The sequence below is a fragment of the Ochlerotatus camptorhynchus genome, unplaced genomic scaffold (assembly GCF_037179485.1).
Source record: "Ochlerotatus camptorhynchus isolate MF236.1 unplaced genomic scaffold, CSIRO-AGI_Acam_v1.1 ptg000330l, whole genome shotgun sequence".
Classification (NCBI taxonomy): domain Eukaryota; kingdom Metazoa; phylum Arthropoda; class Insecta; order Diptera; family Culicidae; genus Ochlerotatus; species Ochlerotatus camptorhynchus.
In genome coordinates, this window is record NW_027040818.1 from 3,704,681 (window position 1) to 3,718,622 (window position 13,942).

Sequence of the window (13,942 nt, forward strand, 5' to 3'; positions counted from 1 at the left end):
ATGTTATTCTACCACTGAACCGGGCTCATTAAGGATGCCACAACAAACACCATCTACAGCAGGTTGACTTTCTGAATTTGGGTATGATAGCGTTCTGGGTGAAGTGACTACAGACTTTCAACAGTAATGCGTGTTCTCCTGATGTATATTCAAATCAATTAAATTAAAAAGAGCAACGTTGTTGGCAGCTTGGTGCTGGAAACCTTGAAATGTGCAGAAATATTTGGACGAAAAAATATTTTGGTCAGCAGAGCTACGAACGAATCAGCATAATTGAATTCCATCACATTCCTATCATAACAGATTTCAAGTTCAGGCAAAAGACATAAAAATAAATACTATACCATTTGTTTACATTCCCCTGGTTGAGCTCCCCGGACACGGATTCCGTATATGCGAAAATGAATGCTCTAAACTGTTTACACCCATGTCATGCAAAGTAAATAAACGTAGAAAAAGGAAAACTCTCATTTTTCATAAGCTCATCTCAACTTCACTTAAAACCAACAGAACCAGCCAAACAAGGTCGGCGAAATGAATCGGTTTTTGCAATCTATTTAAAACAAGTCATTGACCACCACCAGTCGTTAAGCGTTTCCGAACTTGTCGTTTGCAAAATTTACTGCCTACTCACTCATGTTCGAAAATAACTCTTCCCCTGATGAGAAGGTACGTAAATCACGCGCAAACCGATACCGGTCCGGAGAAAAACCCGCCATGCGATTCAATACACGCGAGGCGAACTCTGTTTATTTACAGTCCATGTGCCGCATTGTGCGCTCCTGGTAGACCATCTTGGAGACTACACGTCACACCGGATCGTGTATTCCATTACTGCTTTCAACGACGGCCGACCGAACTCCGCCAAGGCAAACTCTTCAACTCTCTCTCACTCTTTAAATAAAACACCATTAATCCGTCAATCGCATCCCCGCCCCGTCCCAGCATTTCCCCAAAGTCATAAAACCATCCGGGAGCCAAGATCAACCACTTGCTTGGGACCACGCACCGAACGAACGATCGACATATGGTGCAAAAGTGGTGAATGCAGTCAATCGGCGTTGTTCAACCGATTGCTATTTGTTTACACCGAACCCATAAAATCTGCAATCAAATGGTCCAATTTGTTTCTCCTTTCCCCTTTTCTCAGCAGCTCAGAGACAGGAGACAATCTGTTCCATTCGGTCTAACCAAACAACGCCCGTTTTCTTATTCTTCATTGCAGAGCTCGAGCCGGCATTCCCCTACCGACAGGTGGCGCTGAGGGAGAATGTCGATCCGCGGCAGAAGTTTGACATCCTGCCGGAGCTGGGCCGGGGAACGTTCGGAACGGTGTTCATGTGTCGGGAGAAGTCCAGCGGTCTGGAGCTGGCGGCCAAAATAGTGGCCTGCCAGAAGAAGAAGGAACGTACCGACGCGATGCGGGAGATCGATATCATGAGCTGCCTGCACCATCCTCGGTTGATCCAGCTGTTCGATGCGTTCGACTATGAGAATAAGGTCTATGTGATACTGGAACTGTGAGTAGATGTTGGAATCTATGACAAAAGATCGAAAGGTTCTTTCGAACTTTTGTCCTGTCGATCATCTGGCTTTTAAAGATTGTCCCGTAACCAACCCCATTGAGCCAGTTACTATTTACAACAAATAATCACTAAAATGAGTTTAAGTGCGATCATGGGCTTATGTGACACAAATATTAAAAAAAAATATCTGATTTTCACTAGAATGTGGGAGTTTGTATTGATTATTATCTAATGAAGAGAAATTTTATGGGAAAACAGCAACTAACGGGCATTGAAGATAGTTTAAAAAAAGTTTAGTTTTGAAAAGAAATTTAATCTTCTGTAGGCAGATATATAGTGGTGACCATTAAATTAGCACAATATGCCGATTTTCGTACAAACTAGCCAAGTATGGCATGTTGCAACATTGTTTTGTTATGATCAATTGAGCTGAAATTTTGACACAAAACTACATATGCTGACTTTTGCGTGTACTTAATATCAAATTATTGGAAGCGTTTACCGGAAATTGACTGACAATGGCCAACTAATTAACACATTTATAATCCGAAATTTCCGAAGTGTTATAGGTTTAAAATTTTCAACCATATTACCAATAAACGACAGCGTGCTTAAGAAATTAATTGACGATATGGTCATTTCCGAAACAACATGCCAAAGTTGTGTAGTTTGTCTGAAAATCGGCCTATTGTGCTAATTTAAAGGCCACCACTGTAAATATTATGTATAAGAATTTAAAACCAATTTTGCTGAAATTCTTCTTCAGCAATTATAAAACAATAGTTTTTCGTTTTTGGTAATAATAACATAAAAAACGCTCTGGGATTGCATCCAATCGAGTTGACGTCTAGTGAAGTTTCTTGGATTAATTAGGACTACCATTTGGTGGATAAAAAAAGTTCAGGTTTTGGTCGCAAAGATGGCGCAGTGATACAGCGATTTTTTATTTCACAAGATTTTATGAAAAGTTGCCCAGGACATACAAGCTCGTCAAACAACTGAGACATACGAAGTTTTATCAATATTGCCTGAAATTCACGTTTTTAGAATTATATTTTGAACGATTATTTCCAATTCAGAGAAAACTTGGCATTTGGCGTCAGATTTGACAACCAAAATTGACAATCGTCACATGACAAAACAATAATAAAACAAATGAAAGTTCGAAGTCAAAATCGAAGAAACATGTAGTTTGTGAGTAGATTTATCACGCAAACCAAAAATCTATTACAATAAATGTTAGTTCCGTTTCCTATCATCCTCTGTTCATGAACATCGCAACGAATGTTAGGAATTGACCATGCAAGCGATGTAATGGGTTTTTGTCTTTTTTTTATGTCGTGTTAGCGTGGATATTTCGACTATACCAGTAAGATTGTAGAACGACGCACGTTGTAGAACATTGTAGAACGACGCACACACTTGCCTCGAATGCCTCTACAATGAATGTTAGTTCCGTAATGGTTTTTTGTCTTTTTCATTTCGTGTTCTATCTACGCTTTCGACTATACCAGTAAGCTTGTAGAACGACGCACATTGTAGAACATTGTAGAACGACGCACACACTTGCCTCGAATCTCTCCAGCAGAAAAAGCATACGAAGTCGAGTATGCGAGAAAATGAACGCTTCATGTTTGCTTTTAGGCTATCCATATTCAGGAGCATGGAGAGAGCAGTGGAGAAAGCACAGGTCTGATAATCGCAACGTTCGTGGTTCGAGTTCCAGTCGGCAACCAAATTCCTATTTTTTTTTTTCGACACAATAAATTTACCTCACTAATACACTCTACATTTTTCGGTCTCCAATTTTCTTGCATTGGACCGCAGCTAGGTATATCGCATCCTCGGTTCATGCGGTCTCCACTTACATCCTCTGATGATGAATCCCACATAATTGTAAGCGAATCTTACATCCACCGGTTGGGTGTAGCATTACAGCTGTGTCATCCCCAATTTGGGATGAAGAAAATCAAGGGTTAAACATCAGTATATTTTAAGGCATGATTGGTGGGTTGAACGGCCGGCGGCTGGATTGTCAGCTCGATTATAGACTGCATCACGTTATATTGATGCAGTCTATAATCGAGCCAAGCCGCCGGCTGTTCAACCCAGCAATCATGCCTTAAAATATACCGGAAGTCCAATTAGGTAACCGGATAAATTTGTATATCGATCCAGCTATACTCAACACGTTTGAAGTCTTCAACCAAATCTAGCGGGTCTGTGGAAGTATGTTTTGTCCTTAAACGTGCTATTAATACACGATATCAAGAACAACATGTGAAAGTGGCATACAAGCTTTTTTGTAAACAAACCTTCTTATGCCCTTTTCTCGCCACCCATATGACACCAACGCAAACCATCATCATCATCGGGTAGGGGAATCTTTACCCTTTCCGATGATATTGTTGGTTTGCGTGGGCAACTCTCGGTTGGCGAGAAAAGGGCCTACAAAGGTTTGTTTACAAAAAGCTTGTATGCCCTTTTCACATGTGGCTCTTGATATATGTTACTCTAAAACTCATGAGGTTTAAGAATCAGTTCCAGTGATTAGTTATTTCAAATATGCCAGAACCTGTGCCAGAACGTATCTCAGAAGAATTTATTTTGACCAGACCTTAATTTTATAGAAGTTCGGAGACTACAATTAATTAAATAATATGTTTTTGTGTCAGTGTTTGGAATTAATGATAGCTACGGTTGTTTCTTCTTATTCTTTCTGAAAAATCTAAGAATGCTTAAATTTCTGTGAACTGGCAATATAATTTTTCATCGATCGGTGCTGATCAATTCAATAGTTTCCATATCAATACTATTTTTTTAGAGTACTGAAGAATAAATATCGCATGAAATTTGAAAAAAAGCATGATTTTCTGAATGAATGTGCAAGTGAACGCAAAATTTCATCCAATAAACTTTAATTCCTCAAAATATCTCAATTTATTTTATTTAAACAAATGCAGCTCATATAATTCTAATACGTACATTAAGGTGAGTCAAGTTTGAATAGTTCTTTCGATCTTCTTCCCCAACAACTGTGCCAATTTATAATTAGTTGCGTTATGATCTGCATTTGTCTTTAAAATTTGTATAGACAAATATATGGAAAACGGATCTAAGTGCGCCGTGCATGCCTACACCCAACCGGTGGATGTAAGATTCGCTTACAATTATGTGGGATTCATCATCAGAGGATGTAAGTGGAGACCGCATGAACCGAGGATGCGATATACCTAGCTGCGGTCCGATGTAAGAAAATTGGAGACCGAAAAATGTGGAGTTGTATTAGTGAGTGAAATTAGTTATGTCGAAAAAAATAGAAAAAAGGTTGCCGACTGGACTCGAACCACGGACGTTGCGACTATCAGACCTGTGCTTTCTCCACTGCTCTCTCCATGCTTCTGAATATGGGTAGCCTAAAAGCAAACAAGAAGCACTCATTTCCTCTCACACTTGACTTCGTATGCTTTTTCTGCTGGAGAGATTCGAGGCAAGTGTGTGCGTCGTTCTACAATGTTCTACAATGTGCGTCGTTGTTCTACAAGCTTACTGGTATAGTCGAAAGCGTAGATGGAAGACGAAATAAAAATGCTCGACTTCGTATGCTTTTTCTGCTGGAGAGATTCGAGACAAGTGTGTGCGTCGTTCTACAATGTTCTACAATGTGCGTCGTTCTACAAGCTTACTGGTATAGTCGAAAGCGTAGATGAAACACGAAATAAAAAAAGACAAAAAACCATTACATCGCCTGCATGGTCAATTCCTAACATTCGTTGCGATGTTCATGAACAGAGGATGATAGGAACTGGAACTAACATTCATTGTAATAGATTTTTGGTTTGCGTGTATAAACTCATACACAGGCTTGTAGGTAAGCGTGATGCAGTAGGTCAAAAGGAAATGTTAGAAACTTTTCCCAATTTAAATCTCAAGTTTGATCAAAATTGAGCATTTTTTAAATTGTAGAAAGCAACAGAATAGGTTTGCTGTATTTGTTTCTCTGAGATATTCCGAGGAATTAATGTATTTGGTGTACATTTTGAATAATAAATAACATTTTGCGTTCTCTTGTGCATTTTTTTATAAAATTCATTCAGAAAATGTATTTTTTCATATCTCATGTGATACATAATTTTCAGGACTCTCAAAATAAGAGCATTTAAAGTCAAATACATTTTGGAAGTTTTCTCGGTATTCGGTTGGTTTAAATTATCAGTTTTTTCTCGCTTAGTGATTACTGGCATAGTACCCGGCTAAACAATTATCTGAAAGTGAGTTTTTTCTGAGAAGAAAGTGTGTTTTCGGCATCATCGGAAGGAAAATTGTTTTTGCGATTGCCAATTCGCCAACCATTTTGCGCACCATCGGTGCGTGATCACGCATACCGGCACACAGATCATCGTCATCGAGTGTCAGCATCTGCCTCCGCATTTATACCGGTCATCCATCATCGTGTGTCCAGCTGAGTGCCGAGCCTAATACAAGCACACCACTACAAAGATCGCCCGCACACGCGCATCGAAGGTCACCCACGCTGCGCGTCGCTCCGCTGCTGCTGTGTAATCACTCGGTGGTAGTAGTATAGCAGATAAGTTTTTTTTCCTGTTTCTTTCTCTCGCCCATCAGTTAAATTTAATTTTGTGTTTCTGGGTTTGTAGTTTTTTTCTGTTTATTGTGTCTGTGTGGTTTTAAGCATCGTTTCAGTGGTAGAGCGTTTACCGCTCCCACTAGTACGGCAAAATGGACGTCTCGTCAGAAGACGATATGGACATTTTGTCGGAAGATGACACCAGTTTGCCACTCGATGGCAAGAATAGACGAAAACGTCCTGTCATTCATGGTTCGTCTCAGAAAAGCCCCCGATCGCGAGCCTATCCAGATGACTCGACTGGGCCATGGGTTGTCTACTTTCAGCCCAAAAACAAACCTTTGAACTTGATGCAAATTTCCACTGATCTGACGAAGCGATACTCGGCCGTGACCGAAATCACGAAGGTTAGGCATAATAAACTTCGTGTTGTCGTTTCTAACCTGAAGCAGGCTAACGAGATTGCTGCCTCCCAGCTCTTTACGATTGAGTACAGAGTTTACATACCAGCTCGTGATGTGGAGATCGAAGGTGTGGTCACCGAAGCGAGTCTGACCCCCGAGATCTTGGAGAAGCAGGCGGTTGGCCGTTTCAAGAACCCCTTGCTCCCCCCGGTGAAGATACTGGATGTCCAAAAACTGGGCTCAGTATCTGTCAGCGAGGGCAAAAAGAGTTTTACCCCCACAGACTCGTTTCGCGTGACCTTTTCTGGTTCAGCCCTTCCTCAGTATATCGAGCTGGGAAAACTTCGACTACCTGTGCGCTTGTTCGTTCCCCGGGTCATGAACTGCCAAAACTGTAAGCAGTTGGGACATACGGCGTCCCACTGTGGCAGCAAGGCACGCTGTTCCAAATGCGGGGAGAAGCACGAGGATGGCGCCTGCACAGTCACGGCACCAAAATGCGTGTACTGCAAAGGATCTCCTCCTCATGGTCTCTCGTCGTGTCCGGTGTACAAACAACGCGGGGAAAAACTAGAGCGCTCTCTTAAAGAACGTTCCAGGCGGTCTTTTGCAGAAATGCTTAAGACAGCCAAGCCATCGACCAACGAAACAAATCCCTTCGCTCTTTTGTCAGATGACGAGTCTGGCTCTGACTTGGCTGAGGAGGGAGTTTCTTTCAGTTTTCCGGAAGGTTCTGCCCGGAAACGAAAACGCATCCGTTCGCGGAAAGTTGCAGATCAAGAACCCCAAATCAGCTTGCCCAAATCAAGGAGTGGTGGAAAAAAGGAGACTTCTACTCCTCCTGGATTCCGCAGAACTGATTATACCCAGGATTTTCCACCTCTCCCGGGGACATCCAAAACCCCCGATGCCCCAATTTTCAGAACACAAGCCCCTTCTTCATCTGGGTTGTTCTCATTTGATAACATTGTGGACAGTATCCTCAATTACCTCGATATTTCTGATCCTCTGAAAAGCATTGTTCTGGCAATGCTTCCTACTGTGAAAACCCTCTTGAAGCAGTTGACATTAAAGTGGCCCCTCCTTGCAGCAATCATCTCCTTCGATGGATAATTTTCCAAACGAGGTCGGGGATTTGATCACTGTTCTACAGTGGAATTGTCGAAGTCTTATTCCTAAGATAGAATCGTTTAAGTTTTTGGTTCACAATAACGATTGTGATGCATTTGCTCTGTGTGAAACTTGGCTCTCTTCAGATATCGATCTTCCTTTTCATGATTTTAACATTATTCGACTGGATCGTGAGGATTCGCGTGGAGGAGGAGTACTTTTGGGGATCAAAAAGTGCCATTCCTTCTATAGAGTGAATCTTCCACAATTTCCAGGTATTGAAGTTGTCGCATGTCAGGCTTTTGTTAAAAGCAAGAGCCTTTGTATTGCTTCTGTGTATATTCCTCCCCGAGTTTCGATTAGTCAAAAACAACTTTCAGATATCTGTTCAGTTCTTCCTACTCCACGGTTGATTATGGGAGATTTTAATTCCCACGGTACAGGCTGGGGGGAACTGTATGATGACAACCGTTCTACTTTGATATATGACCTCTGTGATAACTTCAATATGACAATTCTTAACAATGGAGAAGTAACACGTCTGGCTGGTCCATCCTCAAATGGAAGTAGATTAGACCTCACACTTTGCTCTAATTCATTATCGTTGGATTGCACGTGGAATGTGATCCAGGATCCCCACGGTAGTGATCACTTGCCGATCAAAATTTCGATTGCCAGTGGGTTCAATTCGTCGGAATCCGTTAACGTCGCGTACGACCTCACCCGTAATATCGATTGGACAACGTTCAAGACCGCGATAGATGAAGCCGTGTCGTCGGTAGAAGAGCTTCCACCGTTGGAGGAATATAACTTCCTCTCCAATCTGATCTTGGACAGCGCGCTTCGAGCTCAAACTCGTCCGGTTCCAGGAATGTCTTTTCGTAGGAAACCTCCTACCCCTTGGTGGGACCAGCAATGCACTGAGGTTTATCGTAAAAAATCCGACGCGTTTAAGCTTTTCCGGAAACGCGGAACACCCGAATATTTCGAAGCGTACTCAACTCTTGAACGTGAACTCAAGAGCCTCATCAAAGCCAAGAAACGCGGATACTGGCGGCAATTCGTGGACGGTTTATCGCGCGAAACGTCGATGAATACGCTTTGGAACACGGCGCGAAGGATGCGTAACCGGTCTTCAAACAACGAGAGCGAGGAGTACTCGGATCGGTGGATTCTCAAGTTCGCGCGAAAAGTATGTCCTGATTCCGTGCCGGCACAGATGATTCCTCGCGAAACGACAAATTCGGTAGACGAGATCAGCCAGCCTTTTTCAATGCTGGAGCTCTCACTCGCGCTCCTTTCGTGTCGCAATTCGGCTCCGGGGGCTGATAGGATCAAGTTCGACTTGTTGAAGAACCTCCCAGACGTCGCTAAGAGGCGCATGTTGAACTTGTTTTGTCAGTTCCTGGAGTTCAATATTGTTCCAGATGATTGGAGGCGAGTGAGAGTTATAGCCATTAAAAAGCCTGGAAAACCCGCGTCAGATCATAACTCGTATCGTCCCATCGCGATGTTATCGTGCATTCGAAAATTGTTGGAGAAAATGATCCTTTTTCGCCTCGACAAATGGGTTGAGACGAACCACCTACTCTCAGATACTCAATTTGGTTTCCGTAGGGGTAAGGGAACGAACGACTGTCTCGCGTTGCTTTCCACAGAAATCCAGTTGGCTTTTGCTAAAAAAGAGCAAATGGCTTCTGTGTTCTTGGATATTAAGGGGGCTTTTGATTCAGTATCGGTTGAAGTCCTTTCAGACAAACTCCACGCTTGTGGCCTTTCCCCATTAATTAATAACTTTTTGTACAATTTGCTGTCAGAGAAACATATGAGCTTTTCTCATGGAAACTCTACAGCTTCTCGATTTAGTTACATGGGTCTCCCCCAGGGCTCATGTTTAAGCCCCCTTCTGTACAATTTCTATGTCAGAGAAATTGACAATTGTCTAAGTGACAACTGCACGTTGAGACAACTTGCAGATGATGGCGTAGTGTCTATGACAGGGCCCAAAGGGGTCAACCTGCAAGGACCCTTACAGGATACCTTAGACAATTTGTCTACTTGGGCTATCCAGCTAGGTATCGAATTCTCCACGGAGAAAACTGAGTTGGTCGTTTTTTCTAGGAAGCATAGCCCAGCACAACCGAAGCTTCAACTTTTGGGTAAGCCGATCACTCATTCCATGTCTTTCAAATATCTTGGGGTCTGGTTCGATTCCAAATGCACCTGGAGATCCCACATTGAGTATCTGAGACGAAAATGCCAACAAAGGATCAATTTTCTCCGAACAATTACCGGAACGTGGTGGGGAGCTCATCCGCAAGATCTTCTAACGTTGTACCGGACAACGATTTTATCGGTTTTGGAGTACGGTAGTTTTTGCTTCCAGTCGGCGGCTAAAACTCACATCATCAAACTGGAACGTATCCAGTATCGTTGTCTTCGTATCGCGTTAGGATGCATGCACTCGACTCATACGATGAGTCTCGAAGTGTTGGCGGGCATGTTGCCACTATCGGATCGGTTTTCGGAATTGTCCCTCAGGCTCCTCACCCGTTGTGAAGTTATGAACCCACTGGTAATCGAAAACTTTGAGAAGCTTCTTGAGCTAAACCCTCAAACGCGTTTTATGTCATTGTACTACGTGTACATAACTCAGGATGTCAGCCCTTCACAGCATAATCCCCATCGTGTATGCTTCTCCGACTTCGGCAATTCAGTTAGTTTTGATTTATCTATGACGCGGGAGATTCGTGGAATCCCAGAACATCATCGTTCCATGATTGTTCCGTCAATTTACGCTGCAAAGTTTGGCCAAGTTGATTCTGCAAGATCGTTCTTCACAGATGGATCACTAATAGAGTCGTCCGCTGGTTTTGGTATTTTTAACGAATTTCATAGCGCCTCTCGAATGCTTCAAGCTCCTTGTTCCGTATATGTTGCTGAACTGGCGGCAATATACTATACGCTAGAAACGATCGCCTCACTTGCACCAGATCACTATTTTATTTTTACGGATAGTCTCAGTTCTGTCGAGGCTATTCGATCCATGAGGCCGGTAAAACACTCCTCGTATTTTCTCATGAAAATACGAGAGCTTCTGAGTGCTTTATCTTTAAGATCTTTTGTCATCACCTTTGCATGGGTCCCATCTCATTGCTCGATTCCGGGCAATGAGAAGGCGGACTCACTTGCTAAGGTGGGCGCTATGCAAGGCGATATTTACGATCGACAAATCGCCTACAATGAATTTTTCTTCATTTATCGTCAACAGTCGCTCGCCAGCTGGCAAAATAAATGGAGTGAAGGGAGTTTGGGACGATGGCTATTCTCGATCATCCCTAAGGTGTCGAAGAATCCTTGGTTCAAGGGGTTGGATGTGGGTCGAGACTTCATTCGTCTGATGTCTCGCCTCATGTCCAATCACTATTCGTTAAACGCTCACTTGTTTCGTGTTGGGCTGGGAGACAGCAATCTCTGTGAATGTGGACAAGGTTACCAAGACGCCGATCACATCCTTTGGTCTTGTGCTGAGCATCGTGGAGTCAGATCTGAGCTGTGCGATTCCCTTCGGGCTCGAGGTAAACAACATAATGTTCCAGTTCGGGATATTTTGGCTAGACGTGATCTGGAGTTTATGAAACTCATATATGTTTACTTTAAGAATACTAACCTTAGATTGTAAGTTTGATTAACCTTGTGTTTAGTTTGTGTATTGTGCGTGTAGTTTTTTTTATGTTTGTTTTCAAGATGAATAGAAATAAGTTCATGTTTTAGAATTAATTAAATATTTATATAATAAATCATATTTCAAACCTCCCTCTCCCTTTTCCCATCCAAAAAAAAATGTAAATCTCCACTAACCTCGAGACGACCGCGAGTAATCGGTTCAATTCCTTTAACTCTAGATTTAAGACATTATTCATGTATAATGCAAATGATAACTCGGCTCTGTAAAGTTTATTCGATTGAGCCTGTACAAATAAATTAATATAAAAAAAAAAAAAAAGTCAAATACCCTTCAATATGAGTATTTCCGGAACAGGCATGACGTGTAGAGGTCGAAAATCCATGTTGGACACTATTTTGGAATCTAAAATGGCGACCATTGGTTTTAGACATGCTATCAAATACCCAAAAATATGGGTATTTTCGGAACGAGAACGACGTGTAAATGTCAAAACTCGATGTCCACCGCCATTTTGAAATACTATACAAGCTCGTAGCCATCAGTTTTTGAAAAAAATATCTGTGAAATCGCATAATAGGTAGTGTTCAGGATGGGGACGAAGTGTAGAGGTAGAAAATATTGCTAATTGCATCTGAAACTAGACTGCTCAAAAAATGCAAAAAGTGTGAAAACAGTGCCTTTTCAGTCAAATCGTTTTGGTGTCTTCGGAGCATTTATTGCTTACATGATAAGAAATAAGTGCACCAAGATGATTCAATGGAAACTCGAACTTTTATCACACTTTTTAACAAGCGTAAAGCTTTTACAAAAAAAATTGTCATATATCATTCTATTTGGGTAATATCCGAACGGAGACAACGTGTAGCAATCGAATATCCTCCACCATTTTGGAATCAAAGGTGGATGCCATCGGTTTAAGAAAAATTGACAGATACCCTGCAATATGAATATTTTCAGAACATTATTATTTAGTAAGCATTTTTTATTCCAAAATGACGGTGAAATCACCCATATTGTATGGTATTTGACAGTTTTTTTCTGAAACCGATGACGACCATCTTGAGTTCTAAAATGGCTTCTAACATCGATTTTCGATGTATATACGTCTTTCTCGTTCGGATAGTACTCCTATTGTAAGGCATTTCACAGTACAGGTATACCTCGGTATAACTTAACTGTCACTTTTAACTTCCATCGCCGATTTCTCACGAACGTTACCTGAACAACTTTGCTCAAAACGGCAACTTTCCATACGGCCATGATCACGAGATATATAGCACCCCTCATAAGTAATATAAAGTTGAAGCGCCTCTAGCGGCGTAGTTCCCAATTAAACTTGCAGCCTAAGCATTATTTTTTTCATATTTGCTGCACTATGCATTGAACCTAGTATTGAATATAGTTGAAGATTCTAATTTCAAATAACAGACTAAAGTGGTAATTTTTATACGATAGATGGAGGAGATGAAAGTATAGATTTGATAGTTCCGTTAGAGTACAGTAGTGTGAAAATTGCATATAGATAGTAGATAGAGAGCTAGGACAACTTTTAAGGAAGGTACAAATCGTTTTTTTCTTCTCTCTTTACCAAACTCCCCCTTTGGAGAGGGATGGTGAGGGGTGTCCCCCGCCCGCCACCACTGGCAAAAAGAGATGAAACGCCGACCGCTTAAGTACCAACGATGTGTTTGAAACATATCTACCGATTTTTACCGCACTTCAGTTGTTATTTGAAGGAAGGCATCCAGTCGTAGGTTTGGAAATTGCAGCTATTGTTTACCCCTACCACGATATGTGCTCCTGTCATCGTCAACTTGACGATCTCGAGGGGACACGGGTGGGGTAGGTGCTGTTACTGTACCGTTCGACCAATGACAGTAATTGATGGTATGCTCCCATCCAGAGTTATGTACTTTGACTATATGTTTAGTATTACTTCTGCGTGAAGTCAACGATTTACATAGTTGATCGTCAAGTCGATCAAGTTGATCGTCAAGCTTTTTTTTTCCCCGGCTACAACTTTTTGACGTAGGACTACGTCTTTGATTTCTATATGGGGGTACACTTTGTGAAAACCGAAAATGGAACATGTAACAAATTAAGAAAGATTTTGAACGTTAATAACTCAGCTGCCCCTTGTCCAATTTCAATAATTTTATCACTAATTGATCAGAAATATGACTACGCAGCGATACCAATGCTTTTGAATGTTGATTTTCAACAAGAAACTATTGAAAAACTGGTAAATGTCCAGCATTGTCCAAAAGCGTTGAATTAACTAACAAACGCATCAATTACCTACATGATTATGCTGCTTCCCCAGCACAGTCGTCAGAGAGTAGTAAGTAGACGAAACAAGTCGAAGTGGCATTCGCCTCCGATCCTCGGGCGCGTGCGTATAGGGAGGATGGAATTGAGTAATATTTTGCACACTCATCGCTATACTCAGAACCACACGCTCCCAACGACCACACCAATGTGTAGTGGTGTTTGGTCGTCGAAATTAGTAGCAGCAGTAGCAGTGCTTTCGGCGTGTGGCGTTGAAAATTGTTCTGCAGTAACAACGAAAGGCTGCCTGCAAGCAGCGAGCTGCAGAGCCCACATAAGCAACCATCAAAGGAGGAAG

At 41.8% G+C, this 13,942-nt stretch overlaps 1 protein-coding gene across 2 annotated transcripts in view; it reads left to right on the top strand.

Annotated features, from left to right (window-relative positions):
• The window catches only part of LOC135708446 (myosin light chain kinase, smooth muscle-like), a 109,870-nt gene that overhangs the window by 57,155 nt on the left and 38,773 nt on the right, over positions 1–13,942 (top strand). For both annotated transcript variants that reach the window (XR_010518295.1, XM_065230563.1), the window contains exon 2: positions 1,226–1,520. Coding sequence is in view for 1 of the 2 variants with exons in the window: in XM_065230563.1 (XP_065086635.1) it covers positions 1,226–1,520 (295 nt within the window). In the remaining variant the exon portion in view is untranslated. The remainder of the gene's footprint in view (positions 1–1,225; positions 1,521–13,942) is intronic.